At 39.7% G+C, this 21,583-nt stretch overlaps 1 protein-coding gene across 1 annotated transcript; it reads right to left on the bottom strand.

Moving 5' to 3' along the window:
- Positions 1-9,242: 9,242 nt before the first annotated feature.
- On the bottom strand, positions 9,243-10,938 carry GPR65 (G protein-coupled receptor 65). The gene has a single exon (XM_060754888.2). The coding sequence runs from the start codon at positions 10,700-10,702 to the stop codon at positions 9,674-9,676; it is 1,029 nt and encodes a 342-aa protein (XP_060610871.2). The 5' UTR covers positions 10,703-10,938; the 3' UTR covers positions 9,243-9,673.
- Between the last annotated feature and the right edge of the window lie 10,645 nt (positions 10,939-21,583).

The following is a 21,583-nucleotide window of genomic DNA, read 5'->3' as shown; positions in this document are numbered from 1 at the left end:
CCCAGTGTTGCATTCCTCTTCATTTGGGAGGAAAGCACAAAAAACTAAGTACTAGGGGTGTGTCTACACCGTAGAATTAATGCAGTTTGACATCACTTTAACTGCCATAGAATAACATACACCCAAAAATCGAAATCAAAAGAACTACCAACAAGTGACAGATATAATGACAATGGACATACTAATGCAGACAGTGACTCAAGACACACAGAAAGAAATGTAACAGATTTTTCAGCATTGATGGACTTTATAAAACAAGAAAAAATGAACAGGATAGAAGAGTTCATACATTGAAATAAAATCTGTTCTCCAGAGGAAGGGATATGAAGAGGAAAGAGCGGTAATACAACAACTGGAATAGACGACAATGGAAACATTCATGGAGAAGTTTGTTTTTTATTCATTCAGTCACTTTCAACAATTTGTGACCTCATGGAGCAATCCATGCCAGAGCTCCCTGTCGGCTGTCACCGCCCCCAGTTCCCTCAGAGTCAAGCCAGTCAAGCCTTGGTCAGTCCCTCTTCCTTTTTCCTTCCATTTTCCCTAGCATCATTGTCTTCTCTAAGCTTTTCTGTCTTCTCATTATGTGACCAAAGTACTTCATCTTTGCCTATAATATACTTTCCTCCAGTGAGCAGTCAGGCTTTACAAGATTGGAAGTAAAATCTATTTAATTTCCCCCCCCCCACCTTAATTACTCTTCATAGATTTCCCCTCCCCCCTTTTACACTTTTTCTTACTTTTTCCATCCTCACTATCCTATTTTGGGAGCACATCCAATCCCTTTCTCTTTCCTCAATGATAATATTTTTTAATTTTTTTCCTTACTCTTTCAATTAAAAAAAAATCTGTTGCAAAGATTCAGATACTGCCTCAATCATGCAAAGGTTAATCTTCCCCACATCATATACTTGTTTGCTGGAAAACTCCCTTAGAACATCAATGTACTTCCTAGTTAAATAAAAAAGGAAGAGGTATTACTTATGGAAAGGAAATGTTGGGCATTGTTGAAAAAAATGGAATACTCTTAGTTTTTAAGAAAGAAAGGATGCATAGAGAAGCTTGTGGGGGGATCAATAAATGTTTTCAGGATTACAATATCAGGAAACTAGCTGCCAATACCTTGATTGAGTGCTTCAATTTATAAGAATAAATTTAACCTAATAAAAACTCAGTATGGATATACTGTAGCTTCCTTGCCTGGATAAAGAGTATAACTGCATTGAGTAATGTCATGGCCAGAAATGTATAATGTATGTGCTTTTGCTATAGACGTATCAGAATTGTATGTGCAAAAGAATGGCATACATCTCTCTCTCTCTCTCTCTCTTAATCTAATCTCTCATTTTAGTAATTTAAAAATAATTTGCTGTTTTACTATGTTTCTGCATAAAATGGGGAAAACAGAATCCATCAACACCTTTGAGACTAATTGGCTTAATTCAGCATGAGCTTTCTTGGATATCATTCTACTTCTTCAGATTACTGATGTGGTTCTTTTAAATTATTTATTCCTGCAGAAGAGGGTGAATAATTTAATTATTTTTTCCCTTTGAGCATTGTGAAGTTTTCAAAGGTGTTATTGAATGGGAGCGAAAGTCTCTACTGCCCCATGGAAGGGATCCTCTGTTGTTGTTGTTGTTGTTGTTGTCATGTGCCTTCAAGTCATTTCTGATTTATGGTGATTCAGTGGTGAATGCACCATGGGGTTTTTCCTTGGCAGAATTTGTTCAAAGGGTGCTGAGGCTGGGAGAGTGTGATTTGCTTAAGATCATCCAGTATGTTTCCTTAGCTAAGTGTGGATTTAAAGCCTGGTCTCTGAAGTTTTACTCCAATGCTCCAACTACAATACAAAGCTTGTTCTGGTCCTTCCTTAGCTTCCCCCTTTCCTCAACATGGCCTTTGGAGTAACTTGTGGGAGGAGCATTGAGTGAGAATTTCCATTCAGTTGATCCCTGCTCATGTCCAAGAAAGAGGTGATCCTGACTTGTAACCAAAACCGCTCATATTGAGGCAGCTCAGTGTTTCTGACCAATTGCAGATTTTTTGTATAGAAAATGATAAATGATATAAAATGGGAATAAATATGTTGTTGTGACAAAACGTTTATTAATATGACCATATTAAGATGGAATAACAAGAGCATTAATAATTTGTTACCCACCTCAGAACTCACATCTTCTTGTCATGTAATTCACCATTTACTTATTGAAAAATGAATTTCACTGAGTTTAGTGGAATTGGCTCTGAACTAGATTTTGGCACTTTCCTACATTACACCTTTGAGGCTTAAACTGAGAGAACAATGTCTTGAAATGTGCTAGGAGATCCTTTTGAAAATTGTGTTTAAGTGCATTTTTCTGGAGAGAGGTTCCATTATTTTTGTGAGATTCTCAAATGGGATCATGGCCCCCAAAAGGTTAAGAACCACTGGCTTAGAAGTACCCCTATGGTCAGTGAAACATACTCCTAGGTTAGTATTCTCATAATAGGATAGTATACTCATAAATAGCACATACCAAAAGGCTACGTTGTTTTCTGTGGATAGTATTATTATACAGTTCAGTCATTAGGTGGCACTGGGCTTCATTATACTTAGATGATGATAGTGGTTTTCTTTTCCTAGTGTGCATCTACATTGTGGAATGAATGCAGCGTGGCATCACTTTAACTGCCATGGCTCAGTGCTATAGAATACAAAATCAATAGGAGTCGTAGCTTTTGCCTCCTCTGTCAAAGAGTGCTGGTGCCTCACCAAACTTCAAGTCCCAGGATTCCATAGCATTGAGCCATAAAATAGTGTAAATGGTGCATTAATGCTGCACCCCTATTCTATGCTTCTTGCTAGCCTTTTAGGACAGATATCTCCCTGTATTGTTTACCTTCACATGTCTGTCAACCCCATTTAGGTACATCTACTGTATTTTGAGATGAGCAGAACACAAGACATTATTTTTTAAAAGGAATTACCCTATATTCGGAAATGGGCTACAAAGTGGAGTCCATTCTAAGTGGAGTCCATGATATGTGAGTGTGGAGAAGAGCAAACCACATACCACTTACTACAATGCAGCCTGAGCCTTGACACATGCACAACGGAGGACCTTCTTACAGCAACACCAGAAGCACTCCAAGTGGCCAGTTTCTGGTCAAAGGACATTTAGCATAATGCCAAGTTTTTGACTTTGTTTGTGTTTTTAAATACATGATAACTGTACCCTCGATTTGCTTCTGACATGATAAATAAAATCCTATATACTCATGTATAAGTCTACAAATTTTCATTTTAAAAAAACAACACCCCAAAACTTATGAAACCTTACCTCTTATCAAAAACAGATCCAACCCCTTCTCTAATTAGAATGACGAAAGGCAAGCACTGAGTCCATCCCATGGGAACCTAAAAGAAACACCAATGCCTTCTTTTCTCTCCTGTGGACTTTTTTGAGGAAATGGTAGCAGTGGTTAGGGATGGCTGGGGCAGCATTGGTGCATTTTCCATGGAATGGTCTTTGACCTATCCACAGGTAACATCAAAATGCACAATTATGGCAGCAAAGCCTACCCTTGACATATACATGAGGTTGACTTATACATGAGTATATACAGTAAATATTATTATAGTTCAGAAGGCAAAATTACTACCAAACTTAAATTTTGAAAAATACCACTTTGCATTCAAATTTCTTGACCACAGCTAAACAACTTACTTAAATAAGCAACCCCACCCCTGAAATCTACAATCCTATAGCAAGCTCTTCTTCTCCCTCCCACCTTGTTATCATCTCAGCACCCACAAGACAGCATAAGGCAGCAATGTGAATCCAGCACAAGACAGCAATTAAAGCATTCCCACTCCACCATTCAGAGGCGACATGTCTGTAGAACTAAAATACTTCAGTAATTAAAACGTCAGTTACATTACACAAGGAGAGATATTATCCTTGTTAAGATACAGTTGTAACATATAGCTTCTTGGTTGTCAAAGGAATTAATACCAAATAACCATTTATATCTGAATAACTGGTAATGTTCAAGTCCTGGAAGTTACTTCTTGCTATATTTTCTGAAATTGATATCTTTTATGCCTAAGCCAGGACCGCCCCCCCCCCCCCCGCTACTAATACTCCACTTCTATGCCGAGAAAAGCTGCACTGGTTGAACCTATAATTATGTATTTGAATTTAATCTTCAAAATAGTTTTATCTAAATCTCAGATCAAAGTTATTCTTTGAAGGTCCCACATTCCAGAGAGAAGAGTGGGGGGCTAATTATGCTGAATTGCAAACACAGAAAATTAATACCTTTCATAGCGCAATGCCTGTCATCCTGTGGTAAATAAAAGGATGCTTTTAATTTATTTGTGCTAACATTAATTGGTCTTGCATTGCTAGTCTGAGTGGCCACAAGGTTATACTTTCTTCCCAAAGGCATGGCAGAGAATATTAAGTAGACACCTACGATGCCTATTTGGCTTGTTGGCAGCGGAAATCATCTTCCTTGTCAAGGCTCATAATCACACCATCATTTGAGGACTCACACTCTGAAAGGCCTTTTAAATGAATGAATATATTAAGATATGTTCTACCCCATTACAAAGAATCACAGAGTTGCAAGATGTGATGAAGGAAAAGGAAAGCAGAAATCATGCTGGGTATCTTACACATGTGTTATGTTCCCCTTCTGAAGTGGTTGGACATTTTTGACTAATGTGGAACATGAACATTCAGTTCAAGGTTATGGGAGTGGAGTTGAGCATGTGGTGCCATCGTTGCAGGCAGATGCATGTGGTGCCATCGTTGCAGGCAGATACATGTTGTGCATTGATGTGCCATGCCCATGGAACATGAATGTGCTTTGCATGGATGTTACATGAAAGTGTGTTATGCATTGTGTGCCTATGCGCACGCACATTTGTGACCTTGTCACACACGCCACCAGAATTGTGGTGTCTTGCTGCATCCTGGCGGCACTCCTGCAGGGGTCATGGAGACCTGTCACCCCATGCCCTACTCTATCACGGCTTCCCCCCTGCCTCATCACATAGGGGAAAGCCTGTTTTTGGCAGTTCATTCAATCTTTAAAATGGAAAGATGGGGAGCCTGCTTTTGTCTACTGCCGCTAATTTTTTTGGCCATGGCGGCACTTCAGCCACAGAAGTAGTTCTCTGGGGTGTGAGGGGAGCCACTGGGCTCTATGACTGAAGATAAAAACTCCTATTGCTACTCCCGAAAATAAGCAAATGTGGAGAGATCCTTGATTGTCCATTTGATGCCTATGGACTTCTTCATTCATCCCTTCCCCCTGTTCCATTTCACCGGCAGTTGCCAGTGAAACAACAGGCACACGGGGTACCTCATGGTGCCCTGTGCACGTTCCCTTCCTCCTTCTTTCATCGGATGAAGGAATAGGACAATTTGCGTTGGCGCCCTGTCCCCATCAGGGACAGTTAAGCAATCTGGGTAGTTCTGTTAATGTGAATTTGAGTAGGAGCCTCCTGAAAGTCCTACAGATACACTAGAGAGGTTAAAACTTTGAGGGCCTGATAAATGAGTGATTATTTGTGGTGGAGCCAGGGCATATGGCCCCAGCCCCCTAAGAGGTCTCCTGTGCAGGTTTAACACCAAAACATTGCTCATAAGAAGCAGAGCTCTTGCAGAGTTTCACGATTCTGTGTGCGGAGGCTGCCTGTGTACGTGTCAGGTGAGGCAATACTGTACTCAGGCTGTTCTTTCAATGATGGGGATTTTTAACACGTATCAGTTGGTAATGGAGAGATTTCCCCTCCTCTTCCTTTCCCTGAATGTCAATTGCAGTTTTTCGTCTTTCCTATGTAGAAGTAAGCTGCCCTCTAGTGAAAAAGTAGATTAAAACCAACTGCTTTACTCCTTTTGTTAAGCTATGTTGTAGGACATAATTTGTAAGCAAATTTGTAAGCAAGAGTCTTTGCAGTCAGTAGTAAACTATATATAAAATTACATAGACCCATCGCTGTGTTTTCATGCTGTGGTTAGTGTCATTTGTTCTGTTAACTTATTTACTGGAAAATGTTGGGTTTTTTGCCATCAGGATACCTATCAAAATTTTCTTTGACTATCTACTTACATACCTATACATCAATTATCCACACACACAAACAATTTTATATTAAATAGAATAAAAACAATAATAAAATATTGCCATATTTGTATTTCTAGTTATATGTTATATAGACGTTCATCTGTAGATCATAAAAATATTACTGGTAAGAAGAAAAAGTAAAATACTGGCATAGAAATAACTACAGCACAAAATATAAAATCACAATAGCAAGTTAAAAATACATTAAAACCCCATGTTGCCTGCTATCCTCTTAAAAACCTGTAGGAATCACCTTTGTCCTGAATGGACCCTCTCCATGATCATTTTGTTTGTTTTGCCAGTGGAGAGTCCATAGGAGTGTGGATGGGTGTGCTCAGACAAATGGCTGGCTATGGGTATAAATATAGGAAATAAATAAATAAATAAATAACAATGACATCATCCTCCAGGGTGTTTTGAAGACTTGCAGGGTGTTCTGGTGGGTGGCTTTGTCATTCTGTTTATGACTAAAGGGTTCCCAAAAGTTAACTGTGTGTCCAGTAATTTTCTTCTCTGAATCTACAATTTGGTGATGGATCTGGGCATTAAGTTGCAGAACTTGAAGCAAATTTGCCTTGTACATGTGAACATGACTAAAGGATCATAACTAGATTATTCTACACCAGGCTCTACTCTCTGCCAAATACTCCATGACTGTTGGATGGTGGTAGTGCAAGAATAAAATTAAGGAAGACTGTTTAGGAATGATAGTTCTGCCTTGGCAAATCCTGTAGCAGGGTGGTGATTCATAGGCTTCCTTGAGAAGTTCTCTGCTACTTTCCTTTTTCAGTCCCACCCCACACATAGCAGCAGATTAACTTAATATGTGTAATAATATTAAGTTAAAATTCATTGATAATATGATAACAGTTTAGGGTATGTCTGAAATATCCCTTTGTAGGACCTTTGATAGGCATGACAAACAGAATGGGATGTATTACACAAGTTTGCCCAGCTTTCTATTAGTGCACAACTGCAAGTGTAAACTTTTAGAAACCTTTGGTAGGATTCAATTACTTTTGGAAGAAGGTCACATGATGCTTGCAGCATTTTGTAACAAATTATCTGCTTAAAGGTTTTAAATATGATCGGGGTTCACAGCATAAACTCTAACCAACTGGTGTTCCAAAGTTCACTGCTTCCCCATAGCCAAACTAGAAAATGTTATCAGCTCCCACTTTTTATCCTTGTACACTTTTCAGACCCACTGTGGACTCAGTGCAGGCTTCTCCTCTGACTCATTACAGTCTTCTCCTGCTCTTGTGCTGATCATTCTCTCTCTCTCTCCTTTTCTGATGCTGGGAAAAGCTGCATTTTTCACAGCTATTTTGAAAAGTGCAGCCAAGCTCTGAGGAAAGGTGAAAGTGCGTAGATAATTTCATCAATCCTGCTAATCCAACAGTTCTGATGCTTCAACCCTCTGAGACTGGGCTCAATTAGGGTACCACTTAACACCAAGTGAAATGTGACATGGCAGAATTGTAATTTTGCACATTTATTCATAGTTAAGACTACTGAAAGGAAGGATCAAAACTGGAAGGAGTGGAGGAGGAGAAAAAATGACATATTTAATCATTAAATTCCATGCCCAAATAAATGAAGCAAGAAATATTATATAGTGAGACCATTGGTCTATTTGATTCAGATCTCCCTACATTGGTGAAAGTACCACCTTGTCACACAGGCAAGACTGTTCTGCAACAGTTTAACCTCAGGCAATGTAGATCTACTTCTGGCAGGGTTCCATTCCTGAACTGAGGTGAAACTGTCATAAGAAGAATGGGGGAAGCAGGTGGTGATGTTTCCCCCAGTGGGAAAAGGTAAGGGACAATGTGGGCAATCCAGACGCAGGGCAACAGGTTCCCCACATCCCCCATCAGATTCGCCACAATCCATGGTGAATCCCCTGCTATCATCTACAATTTTGACTTCAATTTGATGAAGTCCATAGCCTCCTTCAATGTCCCACTTCTTCCAAATTATATAAGCCTCTTCTGGCAACAGGGAATGGAATGAACCCAGCTATTTAAATTCTTCTTGATTGATTCTAACTGGCATTTCTGAATCATAATCATGACCTCTTATAGTAACAGCTAGAAAGGTATATCACATCTATCATATTTACTGACTGCATGTTTACTAGTTATAGGCATCTGCTTTTGAGGAGAAAATTTGCCCGTTTTTTTTAAAAAAATCCTAAATTGGCTCTTGCCGAGGAATGGCCTTTCTTTACTCAGAAAGTAAACTTGAAGTCCAGGGAGCATGGGAGCTAAAAACTAATAGCAACCCAGTATGGGAGCTATTTTGAATAAAAGATTTATTTACTGGGAAGGAAAGGGGGACCCTTGGAACTGCCGGTGGCTGATATGGTGCACATTCTCCATCACTGAATTTGTTGTTAGTGTGATCGTGCCTTTAAAGTCATGTTCAGCTTACGATGATCTTAAGGTAAACAATCTTTCAGTGGTTTTTGCCAATGCCTCCCTCTGAGACCGAGAGAGTGTGACTTGCCCCAAGGTTACTCAGTGGTTTTCCATTCCTGTGCAGTGATTAGAACCCTTGTTTGCATGCTGGCTTTTGCTCTTGAATTAACACATGGCACATAACAGACCTACTATAAGCAAAAGATTTATTTTATAAAATACATTTCTAGGTATTTATAACGTTTATCTTCTCTGCCAATCTAAAGCATGGTCAGCTCTATAGTTAAGGTAAAGGTAAAGGTTTTCCCCTGTCATTAAGTCCAGTCGTGTCCGACTCTGGGGGTTGGTGCTCATCTCCATTTCTAAGCCAAAGAGCTGGTGTTGTCTGTAGACACCTCCAAGGTCATGTGGCCAGCATGACTGTAGGGAATGCCGGTACCTTTCTGCCGGATCTACTCACATTTGCATGTTTTTGAACTGGTAGATTGGCAGAAGCTGAGGCTAACAGTGGTAGCTCACCCTGCTCCCCAGTTTTGAACCGGTCAGCAAGTTCAGCAGCTCAGCAGTTTAACCCACTGTGCCACCAGGAGCTCCCCATACAGTTAGCCAGGATAAAATAGGACATGTGCTGGGTTGTTGATGATCAGAAGTTTCATATTAATAAAATAACTATAATTGAAGTTTGCTTGGTGGCAAAATAATAATAATAACAATAAAAAACTTTATTTTTAGACCGTCCTCTCTCCCCGAGGGGACTCAGGGTGGTTTACATACAAAAAAGCAAACATTCAATGCCATAAACACATTTAAACACATCAAAACAATACAAAAGATACAAAATAACATGAGTCAACTTACAACAAATAAAAATAATTAAAATTAAAATAAAAGAGGGATAAAAATACTCAAATAAACATAATTACCCTAATCACATAATAACAACAAAGTAGAATACAATTCCACCTTCAGTTCAAGCCACTTAGATCGGAGTATGCACCATCTCATCTTGGCCTCAAGAAGAATATTTCTTGGGCCCATCCTAATCTGCAGACTCTTCTAACCAGTGTTTAGGAAGTTGGATTCAATCTTAGGAGTGGGGAGAATAAGACAATACTTCAATTTCATCAGATTTATAAGACAGTTGTTGATTCTGGAACTTTGTTGGTTTTATCCTGTGAACTGTTGGACACAGCAAAGTTTTGTGTCTGTTGTACCTCCTCTGGCTGGCTGGCAGGAAAGTCACACTTGAACATGTTCCAGATCCCTGTTCTGCCAGTTTCACTCACAAAACAATAGAGAATTGGGTCAGCTATACAATTTATGCTAGTAAGTGCAGTTGTGATTCTGTAGGGTAGGAACATCCGTCTGGAAACAATGCAGTTACACGGTTCCCAGATGCTTCGCAGAAACAGAACAACATGGTAAGGAGTGAAACATAAAAAGAAAATGACAATTATGCTCAACAATAAGTTTTTGATTTTCCTCTTGTCACGTTCATGTGTTGCTTGATTATTCTCCACAGCTCGGTATATTTTCTGGTAGCAAAACACCATGATAATCAAAGGGATCGCATATCCCACTCCAACCCGATAAAAGTTCATCCAAGCTTGCCATTTTTTAAGAGGGTATGTGTCATAGCACAAAAAGAGTTTGGCATGTTGTGAGAAATTTTGTTCTTCAAATAGCTCCTCCTGGGTTAGAAATTGATAGTTTGACATGATTTCAAAGGCCCAAACTAAGGTGGAGATCAGTAAGGCGAATCTTCTAGTCCGTAAATAATGGAACCTTAGTGGATGAACAACAGCCAAGTATCTATCGAGGGAAATGCAGGTGAGAAATCCTGAACTTGTGTAGTAATTTAGGTATTTAAGGAAAACAGACAACTTGCAAAGGTCAGAGGAAAATATCCAGTAATCTCCATTCTGTGCATAATGAATCCATAGAGGCAGAGTTAAAGTATAAAGTAGATCAGCTAAAGATAAACATAGGAGATAGATACCTAGTTCATTTTTTTTCTTCACTTGGCAGCAGGAAATGAAAAGGGATGCAAGGTTGGCAGGGATGCCAATGATCATCAAAAGACTGTAGAGAACAGGAAACAAATATGTATCTAGCCTGTGATCTATTTCACATGTATTATTATCTTCAGTACAGTTCATGCTTCTGTTAGGAATACCTGGTCCCAGATGGAGAGATGTTTATGGTTTCTTCTTATGGCTCCTCCTCCAACTGGGTTGCAAAATGGTGAATCATAAGCTCTTATGCAAATAATGACTATGCTTCATTAAAAAGCACAGACTTCAATCATTGGTTTCTTTCCACTTTGCTGTAAAGGGAAGAAAAGTAAAATTGGATGGCTCAAGAGAAAAATGTCAAAGAAATGCAAAACAAAATTAGAAAAGTGTTGGAAACAGTATCTTATGTGCAGTTATTAGGCCCAATTAGAGTGACCTCATTGAATCAATGAACCTTTACAGAGTAAGAAAAAAACCCACCCCCACCACCAACAAACCCCAGACTCATCTTCATCACCCTTTCCCTGCACTGATCAGCACAGGCAAAGGGGATGCCTCAACTCTATGTTGCTGTCATTGATCCTTGAGCCGCAGAGATCACTGCAAGTACCTAGATATTGCAACTGCATTTGTTGTCAAAATGGGACACCCATGTGACTAGCAATAAGGAGGGGGGGTCAATCCACATCTTTTCACTGGCCAGAGGTTCCCTATTCTGACATCAACAGATGTCACAGACAATTGCAGTGAGCTCCATGGCTTGTGAGGAACCACTACAATAACACGGAGGACAAGGTGACATCTGTCCTGGGCCCGGTTTCATTCAACATCTTTATTAATAACTTAGTTGAAGGGTTAGAAGGCCTGATCATCAAGTTAGCAGATAACACCAAATTGGGAGGGATAGCTAATCCTCCAGAAGACAGGAGCAGAATTCAAAATGATCTTAACAGATTAGAGAGATGGGCCAAAACTAACAAAATGAAGTTCAACAGAGACAAATGCAAGATCCTCCACTTAGGCAGAAAAAATGAAATGCAAAGATACAGAATGGGAGATGCCTGGCTCGACAGCAGCATGTGTGAAAAAGATCTTGGTGTGTTTGTGGACAACAAGTTAAACATGAGCCAACAATGTTGTGCAGTGGCTTAAAAAGCCAATGGGATTTTGTCCTGCATAAATTGGGGTATAGTGTCTAGATCCAAAGAAGTCATGCTACCCCTGCAATCTCCCTTGGTCAGACCACACCTGCAATACTGTGTCCAATTCTGGGCACCACAATTGAAGGGAGATGTTGACAAACTGTAATGTGTCCAGAGGAGGGTGACTAAAATGATCAAGGGCCTGGAGAACAAGCCCTATGAGGAGTGGCTTAAAGAGCTGGGCATATTTAGCCTGCAGAAGGCTCAGAGGAGACATGATGTCCATGTATAAATATGTGACAGGAAATCATAGGGAGGAGAGAGCAAGCTTGTTTTCCGCTGCCCTGGAGACTAGGACGTGGAACAATGGCTTCAAACTACAGGAAAGGAGATTCCACCTGAATATTAGGAAGAACTTCTTGACTGTGAGAGCTGTTCAGCAATGGAACTCTCTGCCCTGGAGTGTGTGAAGGCCCCTCCTTTGGAGGCTTTTAAGAAGAGGCAGGATGGCCATCTGTCGAGGGTTCTTTGAGTGCAATTTTCCTGCTTCTTGGTAGGGAGTTGAACTGTATGGTCCACAAGGTCTCTTCCAACTCTATGATTCTATGAACCCATTGGGGCCAGTCTGGAGCATGTTTCAGATTGGCCTCAGATTAAGCAACCAGTGTAGACATGATCTTAGTAATTTTGCTGTGTAGATTTCATTGAGCCAATGGATTTGCATTAGTAGAAGTAAAAATTGCATTAGGATTAACACTAACAAAATGTCTACCATGTTTGGTGAACGCAATTCCATCCCTTTGTAGTCTATTCCTCTTTTAAAAAATTTGAAAGAAAGAAACATGGAGTACAAAAGAATTAACTACAGTAAAAGTGCTTAGCCAAGCGAAAATAATATTACTGCTTCCAATTTAATTGTGAATGTTTTAGGATCTCTAAGGACTACATGCATGAAGAATCTGAGAGAATGATAGGGAGGGAAGAAAGGAGGGAGGGAAGAGAAGAAAGAATGGGAAAAGAAGACATGCACACCCTTCAAACTAGTATCTGCCTTTGGTGTGAAAGATGGCATAGCCCCCTTGCTAATGTTGCTGGAATATTTTTGCCCCATCCATTTAAAACAGTGTCCAACAAGAAGATGAAATTTAGGACTTGATCTTGAATGCAGACTGTTGATCCATATCTTTATGACTGGGTCACCATAAGTCAGAAGGCACACAACAACTACAAATCAAACCTGTTATTTAATGCGAACCCTTCTGAAAGGTTTAGCCAAATGGCACACCAGTATTGACGAACTGCAACTTCGTTAAGGGTGTAGACTTTTTCATTATACATGTGTGAAAACTCTCCTCATAATTGACAAAGGCTCTCAATCTCATTGAGAACCCAGATGCAAAATGGAAGATTTTTAATTCAATGTCATTGCTCTCCTCATGAAGAGAGTGACAGAAATGGAAATGGAAAATATCAGGATTACCATATTTTCTTCTTTATGAGTTGATCCAACAGACTTCTAAAATGAATGCCTAGACTTCTCAGTCATTCACACACACACACACATACAGTGTGTCCCACAAAAATGTATAGACCCTTTAACATCTAATAATAATAGTGGTGGTTATTGAGGATTAAGTAAATTTATTTATTTATTGCCACCTGGGGTCCTGTATTGGGAGCAAGGTGCAATAAAGAAATAAAGAAATATTGTGATTTAAGATGGAATGTGTAACATTTACTTTTCAGTACACAGCACAACCCTCTTCATCTGTGAAAACAGTACCCATCATTTCATTTGATTTACATCCAACAACATGGTCCTCTAGTGCGACTCTATGGTATTCTTAGGCCAGGAGTCCTTCATTTTAACAGAGTTCATTAGCCACATGATGTCCAGGGGCAGTACTATACACATATTAACTTATCCTTCACATATTTTCTGTAAACTGTTTAAATAGGCATTGTTCATTGTGCTCACTGAGGCCAACTCCTACACCTAATCCTGACCTGATTGTCTAACCCAGGGGTCCTCAAACTAAGGCCCGGGGGCTGGATACGGCCCTCCAAGGTCATTTACCTGGCGTTCACTCAGGGTCAAACTAAGTGTGAAACGATTTGAAAGCACACAACAACAACAACAACAACAACAATCTTATCTCATGAGCCAAAAGCAGGACCACACTTCCCATTGAGATACTAATACGTTTATATTTGTTTAAATTGTTCTTCATTTTAATTACTGTATTGTTTTAAGTGTTTTTGCACTACAAATAAGATATATGCAGCGTGCATAGGAATTCATTCATGTTTTTTTTTTCAAATTATAATCCAGCCCTCCAACAGTTTGAGGGACTGTGACCTGGCCCTCTGTTTAAAAAGTTTGAGGACACCTGGTCTAACCATTCCCTGCAAGGGAAGGTCAGACATCTTTTGGAAGACAAGCACCACGGAGTGACCCTCATGGTGGCAAAGTTCCTCGTAGTGGTGGCAAGGCTAAGAAAGTACCTAGTCTCTGACTAGAGTATTACCTGACACTGTGTAGTATGTGCCTTTATAGCATATTTCCCCGAATACAAGTGATCTGTTAACAGATGTGAATCTTTGACCCTGTTAAGGCTAACATTACAGAATGATAACCTGTAAAGGGTGCTTTTTTTGCTGGGGGGAGTATATGCTGTGTGTGTTATTGTCCTAATTTTATGGCGCTGCTTCTACGTAAATTTTTCAGTATCTTGTTCCTGTGGAATGGACTGCACTCTGCAGGCAGAATGGTGAAATATTAGTAGAGAGACACCAGTTATTCTTTCGTTGAAGATCGCTAAAACACAGTTCACTTCCCAGAATCTTGCTGGAGAGAAGAGAAAACCAAGAATGTGCTACACACCAAAAGGTGAATAATGTAGTACTATGTGCTGTTGGGAAGAACTACTGTTTGATCATTGCAATGGCTATGAGTATGATAGAGAGATCTCAGTTGGGTCCTTTTAGAGTATATCATTATAACACTATGATCATACTTCAACTGCCACAGTATCTTCTTAAGAAATATTGCAGTTTAGGAAGGCTTGGGCCCCTTCTACACTGCCCTATAATCCATATTATCAAAGCAGATAATCCTCATTATTTGCTTTGAACTGGATTATATGAGTCTACACTGCCGTATAATCCAGTTCAAAGCAGATAATCTGGATTTTATATGACAGTGTAGAACGGACCTTATTTAGAATTCTCAGTTACAGAACTGTAGTTCCCCACCAAATTGTAAATTTCAGGAATCCAGAGTATGCAACCCTGAAGTGGAATTGTTTGAAAGGGTTCTTGGTTGTGCCTTTACCCTAAATCTAGAAGCCAGTATCAACAAGAGTAAACTCATTGAATCAACTACTGAATGGTAAATCAACTAAAGTAAATCACACGGTCTTCACTTGCTAAAATTTGCAGTGAGATTTTCTAAGATGGGTGGGAATCATGTGGTTTTCCAGATGTTATTGGAATACAATTCCCAGCAGTTCTAGCCAACAAAGCCAATGGTGAATAATGAGAAGATATATCTGAGGACTACATGACTCTTGCCTCAGTCCTATAAGGAGAATTTATGGTGCTTATGAAAAATATGGATTGGCTCAAAAGTCAATTCAAATCCTAAAGACTATAGAATGCGACCCTTGAAATGCCTGTATTGTACATTGTGACTTCAGAAAGGGGGTAGTTCCCCTTTTTAATTTCCTCAAAAATACATACTTTTAAATATTTATTTCAGGGAGTATATATTCAAAAGTATGTATACTGAAAATAAGAGGAAAATTAGGTAACAGGATATGTATAATATAGTTGGTAATATTGTGAACATCAGCCAATCGTTTCCTTGACATACCAGAATCTCAATGTCATCTTTATCTGTTGGAAGAATGAGGCATTTCTGTGGTGAACCAGCAGTTCCTCTTTTGGCCTGCTGCTCTTCCACTGAATAATAAAACCGGGTTTGCAATATAACCTGTCCTCCACCCACTAACCTACCTTGGTATACCATACAGAACATCACTATTCAATCAACAGATTGGTGAAGTAAAGATTTAACTGCAAGTTGGCTTCATGGCATGGTGGGTTGATGGCTACAGTGTATCATTTGTTTCAGTCAGCAAAGTCTCTTTGGCAGCAGAGCCCACCTTCCACATGTTCTCCTAAAATTTATAGCAGCTGGGGGTGGTGTTTTCTCATTTTGAATTTGAATTTGTGAGTTTGTATGTGAAAAATGACAAGAGATGCACTGGATAGATCTAGATTTCCAGTAATGTTACTGAAAGCCACTGAAGTTTACACTTGTCTTGAAATTGGGGTGTAGATGTATTTTGAGTCACATACCTTCTGTGTACCACAAATCCATTAGAAATGCCTCAGCAGTTACGTTTAAGAAATCTTTCGCACATCTGTGGTTGAGTGTCCAATTTTGAGTAGAGAGAGAAAGTGTGGGCGGTTAACAAAAGAGGCAACAAACATTGCAAAATCTAAAAATGTGTGTGTAGAGGGAGAATGTTTCTGTGGTTTAGTTTCTGGTTTTTTTTTTTAGAGCGGAAAAGGGTGGGTAATGAACATAAGAAAAGAAAACTTAAGCAAAACCCAAGTAAATCTAAGGAGACAAGAAGGACCTTATTAGATGTAGTCTTCTCTGCATCTTCTCCCAATTTCTCCACGCTGCTAGACCGGAGTTCCATGGAGTCCATCACATGATGCTGGGCAAATTCCAGCAGAACGCCATGGAGCTTAGTTTTGACAGCATGGTGAAATGGAGCCCAGAGTGCATTTGGAGGAGTCGAGTGTTACCCGACTCCTAATGACACAAAGCAGAGAAAAGCAGAGGAAGGATGGACCTGGCAGGGGAAAAGATGAGATGGCAGCAGATGGACCTTGATGAGAGGAAACAGAGTAAGACGGTTCTCTCTGATGTCCCTCACTGTCCTCCACTATTCCTCTGCCCATCTGATGAGGTTGAATAACAACTCTGTGTATATGTGTGTGTATGTGTGTGTGTGTAGAAAGAACAAATGGCCGATACACAGCATCTGGGAAATAAAGTAATGAGAAAGTGTTGGTTTCTAATATATGCTTGTGGGTAAACAGCACTTCTTGCTGTTTCTTTGTCAGTGTTGATGTGCAGATTGTCTGGTTTGCCTACTCTGGAACATGCAACATATTATTTATTTATTATTTTATTTCTTGCATTTATTAACCGCCGCTCTCAGCCCTAGGGCGACTCGTGGCGGTGTAAAATACAAAAAAGACACTTTACAAAGCAATCAGGACAACAAACTAACATCACTACTACACAACATTTAAATTACACTAAAAATCCGCTGCGTCATATTATGGAATCATAATCAATCTCGTAGTCGTAATTCATTCCGGTTGTCATTTCCAGTAACATAGCACTCAGTTGAAAGCCTGCTCGAAGAGCCACGTCTTCAGGCCCTTACGAAAGGCCATGAGGGAGGGCGCCTGTCTGATGTCAGCAGGGAGGGGGTTCCACAGCCTTCTTTATGGGTCCCTTTCAAATCTATGATACTATATCTCCGTGTGCATGAATCATATCTATCTATCTATATCTATGGCTGGATGGCTCTTTGTCAGGAGGGCTTTGATTATGCTTTCTTGTCCTGGTGAAGGGAGTTGGACTGGATGGCCTTAAGTATGGAGTTCTGTGTGGGAAGTTTGCCCCTATTCTGTCATTGGTGGGATTCAGAATGCTCTTTGATTGTAGGTAAACTATAAATCCCAGTAACTACAACTCCCTAATGCCAGGGTCTATTTCCCCCAAACTCCATCTGAGTTCATATTTGGGCATGTGGAGTATTTGTGCCAAGTTTGGTCCAGATCCATCCTTGTTTGAGTCCACAGTGATCTCTAGATGTAGGTGAACTACAACTCCCAAACTCAAGGTTAGTGCCCACCAAACCCTTCCAGAATGTTCTGTTGGTCATGGGAGTCCTATGTGATTGGTTCAATCCCATCATTGGTGGAGTTCAGAATGCTCTTTGATTGTAGATGAACTGTAAATCTCAGCAGCTACAAATCCCAAATGACAAAATCAGGGGTTTTTTTTTAAGTGATGGTCACTCCTTGGGGTAGTAGGTGTCTTGTGTCCAAATTTGGCGGCAATTGGTCCAGTGGTTTTTGAGTTCTGTTAAACCTACAAACTCAAAAAACAAACAAACAAAAAAACAAAAAAAAAACCCACTGGACCAATTGCCGCCAAACCTACAAACGGGAGCCCCCGGTGGCGCAGTGGGTTAAAGCACTGAGCTGCTGAGCTTGTTGATCGAAAGGTCGCAGGTTCGATTCTGGGGAGCGGTGTGAGCTTCCGCTGTCAGCCCTAGCTTCTGCCAACCTAGCAGTTCAAAAACATGCAAATGTGAGTAGATCAATAGGTACCACTCCGGCGGGAAGGTAACGGCGCTCCATGCAGTCATGCCGGCCACATGACCTTGGAGGTGTCTACGGACAACGCCGGCTCTTCGGCTTAGAAATGGAGATGAGCACCACACCCCAGTCAGACATGACTGGACTTAACCTTTAAACCTACAAACAAACATTATCCTTTTATTTATAGAAGATTTGCAAATGATATTTCCTGAGTAACTATTACCTTAGTTAGTTTTCACCTTACCTTCCCAGTTATTGTTTTACCAGGGCTCATCCTTTACTCTACTCTGCAACCACTTTCTGGCTAGAAACAAGTAGATTAAATGTTCCGGTCTCCCTATGGAAGCGAGAAGGAATAATCCTACTAATTTCCTGTTGTTGTTGGACCAACTCCTTTAGTTAAGATTTTATCTTAATTTCCAACAGAAAAATATGTTTTCCGTGTGGATGTTTAAATGATAAAATGGTGAACAACGGTGAATAATAATTAATTCATAACACTCAATGACATTAGAGGAGTGGTCCCTATATCATGTTTTGGGCTGGAAATCTTAGGGACTGGTAGGTATTTCACTGTATGCCAGCTGCAGCGTGTGTGGCACACAAACATAACAAAAACGTCTGAGTCTATGTGAAACAAGCAATAAATCATATATTTTAAAAAATATAAATGAAAGGTTTTCATGAGATATGTCATGTACAATTTATGCAAGTGTCTGAAGAGCTTTTAAGGGGTTAAATCTCTGGTTTGTTTGCTAGTAAATTTGAATTACTGTGTTGTGAAATGATGCATGTCTAAAAAACTGTATCAGCAACATGAAATGTTTGGAAAGCTCTGCCCTACCCAGTTACCAGGAAATAAACCTCACTGAAATCAATAGGATGTTATGTATAGCACTGATAGTAATTAGATTTTTTTTGATAAAGTTTTTTTAATGGGATATCATTGGCCCGTTGTATCCATGGATCCTATATCCGCAGATTCAACCCTATACATCTTGGTAATATTTAATAACAATAATAATTCCAAAAATCAAACTAAGGATTTGGCCATTTTATATAAGTGGAATCATTTGGTCATGCTATTTTATACGATGGTACTTGAGCAACCACATATTTTGATATCAATTCGGGGTTCAGTAACCAAGCCGCAGCAGACACCATTGATTCAACATAATTATACATAGTCAAGTAAGGTAAATTCTCCTTTGAGCTGAATTTGAAGTGGCAAATCAGTTATAAGTGGTGTGTGAGAGTGCATTTTGGCGGGGAGGTTGATTTTTAAAAACAAATATTCTAAGATGGCTCATTATAACTGTGCATGCAAATTGCTTTTCAGGACACTTGTGTATTTTTGCAGTGTTCCAATAAAATCATAACAGTGATCAATAGTCAGTGTATTGGTTTGGCAAGTGCACAATTTGTTCTTTTCCCCTTGGGTGTCAAATGACCATATTATGTCCCTTGATTGATTTCTATTCCATGAAAAGAAAGAGGCCATTTCTCTGCATGGGCCCACCAAGAAGATGACAGTTGTTGCATGGGAAGAAGTGACTGTTTTTTAAAGGTCACTTATACAGAAAGCAGAACTTCCCCTGGAGCACTGAGGAGTATTTCTAACTTGGAAATTCCTAGCCAAATTGATTGCTTGAATCAAAGTTCAGATGCAGAGCACTGTTCTGTATTTCAACTGCATTTTGATATTTAAAAGTCCATGTCCATTTCAGCAGTCAGTGAACAGTACTCAACAGGGCAGTTGCTTTTCTGAGCATCTAGTCTGAGGAAGTTCAGCTGCCTGAGAACCACAAGGCTGTAATATTCTGGATTGCTGGTGGCTGATATCCACTATGCCATTGGTAGTAAGTCTACTCTGAGTTTTAGAGTGCATCTACACTGTAGATCTAATGCAGTTGGACTCCACTATGCCATGGAACCATGGAAGTTGTAATTTTACAAGATCTTTAACCTTTTCTGCCAAATTGTAATTGTGCCTCACCAAACTACAACTCCCACAATTTCATAGCATTGAGCCATGGCAGTTATAGTGGAGTCAAACTGCATTAATTCTACCATGTAGATGTACCCCAAGTCTAAACTTGAAAGGAGCCAACCAAGGTACTGAACTTGACCAAAAAAATAAATTTGTTGTTGTACGCTTTCAAGTTTTTCCCCAGTTCATGATGACCCTAATGTGGGGTTTTAAAATATTTAGTTGAAGAAGATTTGCCAATGCTATTATCTAAGGCTGAGGGAGTGTGACTTGCCCAACGTCACCTAGTGGGTTTCTATGGATGAGCAAGATATTCAGCTCTGGTTTCCTGAAGTCCCAGTTCAATACTGAAATCACTATGGTATACTGGCAGTTGGGATGGCTTCTTTAAAATGAAGACGAAATCTCTGAATTTCAAAAGACAGGTGTGCTGGGAGGTATTTGTTGATTAAAATCTCTCTCTTACATAAAATATTACTATATTGTGCAATTAAATTTAGTGTACAAACTTAGTTGTCATTCAAGTTCCAGTGCCATTGTATAATATTAAATGGGGGGTTCCTGGAAAGAAAGAAAAAGCAGGATAAAGCATGCCACAACATACTAGGAAATAGTTTAAAAAGAACTAGAAAACAGGAGATGGATCTTTGATGCACTGCTGCTAAGACTTCTGAGGCAGGAAGAAAAGGTGGGAAAACAGGAAAATGTTAAGGCACTGCTGCAGTTAAAAGGAAGATGGGAAACAGGAGAGTGCTCGCTGAGGCACTGCTGCTAAGATTCTGCTATAGGAAAGTAAAAGTTTCTACAGTTCCCTTTAGGGGTCTAGGATTCAGTGGGTCCCAACTTTTGGTGCTCCAGGTGTTTGGGACTTCAGCTCCCAGAAACCTCAGTCAGGAATTCTCAGAGCTGTAATTCAAAACACTTGGGGGACCAAAAGTTGGGAATCACTCACCTAGATGCAGACATGGGCAATGCTGGGTGCAATCCATCTAGAAAGCAGGAGAGGATTTTTGGAGGCATTAATGCCACAAAATCCCAAGTGGACAAAGGTACTGTTGCTATGACTGCTGAGATCTTTAAAAAGGCAAAATGGGAGGGTGATCTCTTCATTTCTGTGGTTAAAAAATGAAGAGAGGACAGAATACCCTGTAAACCTCTTGTGAGGTATTCAGTATAGATCCAGAAGTTTTGGGTACACACTTGCTAATAAAACTTGCAAACCTGTATAATACAGCCATCTATAAGCAAAAGACCTTTCTAGTCCAATATGCTGTTGACCCAATGGTCAATCATAAAAAGACAGCTTTCTATGCATTCCCCTCATCTCCCTTCCAGTACGTTCTTCACATGCTTTTGTCACAGGGACTGAGAATAAACTGAGAACTGACTCCTGCTTGTATCCTGAAGTTAAAATTTAAATATATTTAATGTATTTAATGAATGGTAAATATCAATTACTTTAACAGAATTTAGTTT

Source organism: Anolis sagrei, chromosome 1 (genome assembly GCF_037176765.1).
Source record: "Anolis sagrei isolate rAnoSag1 chromosome 1, rAnoSag1.mat, whole genome shotgun sequence".
Taxonomy (NCBI): domain Eukaryota; kingdom Metazoa; phylum Chordata; class Lepidosauria; order Squamata; family Dactyloidae; genus Anolis; species Anolis sagrei.
This window is presented reverse-complemented; position numbering and strand designations above follow the sequence as displayed.